At 55.5% G+C, this 1,439-nt stretch overlaps 1 protein-coding gene across 1 annotated transcript in view; it reads right to left on the reverse strand.

Annotated features, from left to right (window-relative positions):
• LOC109922888 overlaps nucleotides 1-1,204 on the reverse strand; it is a 4,082-nt gene extending 2,878 nt beyond the window's left edge. The window contains exon 1 of the mRNA XM_048618856.1: nucleotides 444-1,204. Within this exon, the coding sequence (XP_048474813.1) occupies nucleotides 473-1,204 (732 nt within the window). The 3' untranslated portion in view covers nucleotides 444-472. The remainder of the gene's footprint in view (nucleotides 1-443) is intronic.
• Nucleotides 1,205-1,439: the final 235 nt, after the last annotated feature.

Here is a 1,439-nt window from a genome sequence, read left to right on the forward strand (position 1 = left end):
CAGATGAAGCTCTATCTCACCTGGAAGGGTTGTTTAAGGACCCGAATGGAGGTGAGGGAGGTGTTGCATCTTTTACGGTTACAGGGGAAGGTACCGGGTGGGTTGGAGTGGTTGGTGGGGAGTGTGGTGCGAACTAAGGAGTGGCAAAGGGATGGTCCTTGTGGAAGGCAGAGAGGGGTGGGGAGTGGAAAACGTCTTGGGTAAGTAATAATATGTCTGAACAGGTAGAAAATATCTGGAGAAAGGAGGATTGGTGGCAGTACGCTACTCTAAAACCACAGTACCATACGCTGGTGGTGAGGCTACCTGAAAATAGGGCGTTTTGGCGAAAGGGTAAGGATTCATGATCACTGATAACGCAGATCTTGAAACTTTCACTGAAACCTACACACCATGGAAGTGGGAGAGGCATTACCCCTAGTCTGGGGTGGGCGGTTACTAACCTGCAGTCTCAATTCCATTTGTTTCGGTGTCAGACTTGCTCGGACAGCTCCTCTGGCATTCTCTCACTGGCACTGCGCTGCCCGCACACTTCCGGGCTTCCCGCGCCACCAGGCGGCTCTCGGAGGGCGGTACTTGTAACATCGCCAGCTCCTGGTTGACTTTCAGCTTGGTCCTCCAACAGTTCCTGCACAACGCTCTCCGGTGGGGATAGCGCTTCACTGGAATCTCGCCAGCAGTGGGTCACCGGCTCCGTGTTTGCTACCCGCTGTGGGTTCGCTGGTACGGGAGGGGAAGGCTGTCTGTAGATACTATCTCCAGTCTCTCCCTTCGCAAGCGGCTGGCTCGCTGCTGGCCTGCCTGCAGTTATCACTCCTGGCGCTAGGAGGCGGCCCTGTTCTTCATCATCCGACTCCGAGTCCGGAGCTGTGTGGTGGCGGAGCCTCAAAACCGATCGCAACACCTTACCGTGCAATTCCTCGGCTGCTGAATTCGGGCTGGCAAGTTCCAAAGGAGCTATGTGCCCGGAGTCTCCCTCAGTTCCGCTGCTGGAGCCGTGACCTTCCGGAAGCGAGGAGGAAGTTTTCTGTGGGATTTCGGGCTGGTCGGATTTCTCCTCACTGGCTCCCGTTTGCGGCTCACTGCACGTAACCTCAGGCGGCGATGAAGCTTGAGCAGCAGCGGGAGGCGGCAGGCTCCCAGCAGTTGCTGGCTTCACAGTCTCCTGTGCAATAGAGTCCTGTACTTCCTCAGAATGGTCCATCGTGTTGTCACCATCCCGTGGTCCGCCCTCTGTCTGAGCCTCATTCTGTTCATTCAATTCACTGGCCTCTGGCTCACTCTCCCTGGCCTGCACTTGCACTGTGTTCGGCTGTATCCTGGGTAGACCCAGTATGCGGATGGTCCTTTCCTTTATGCTCTCCTTCACCCTGGGAGGTGGGAATGGGTCTCCACTTACCTCTAGAAGCTTTTTACTGTGTTGGCAATCTCTGATATTA

This window comes from Rhincodon typus, chromosome 41, assembly GCF_021869965.1.
Source record: "Rhincodon typus isolate 14 chromosome 41, sRhiTyp1.1, whole genome shotgun sequence".
Classification (NCBI taxonomy): Eukaryota; Metazoa; Chordata; class Chondrichthyes; order Orectolobiformes; family Rhincodontidae; genus Rhincodon; species Rhincodon typus.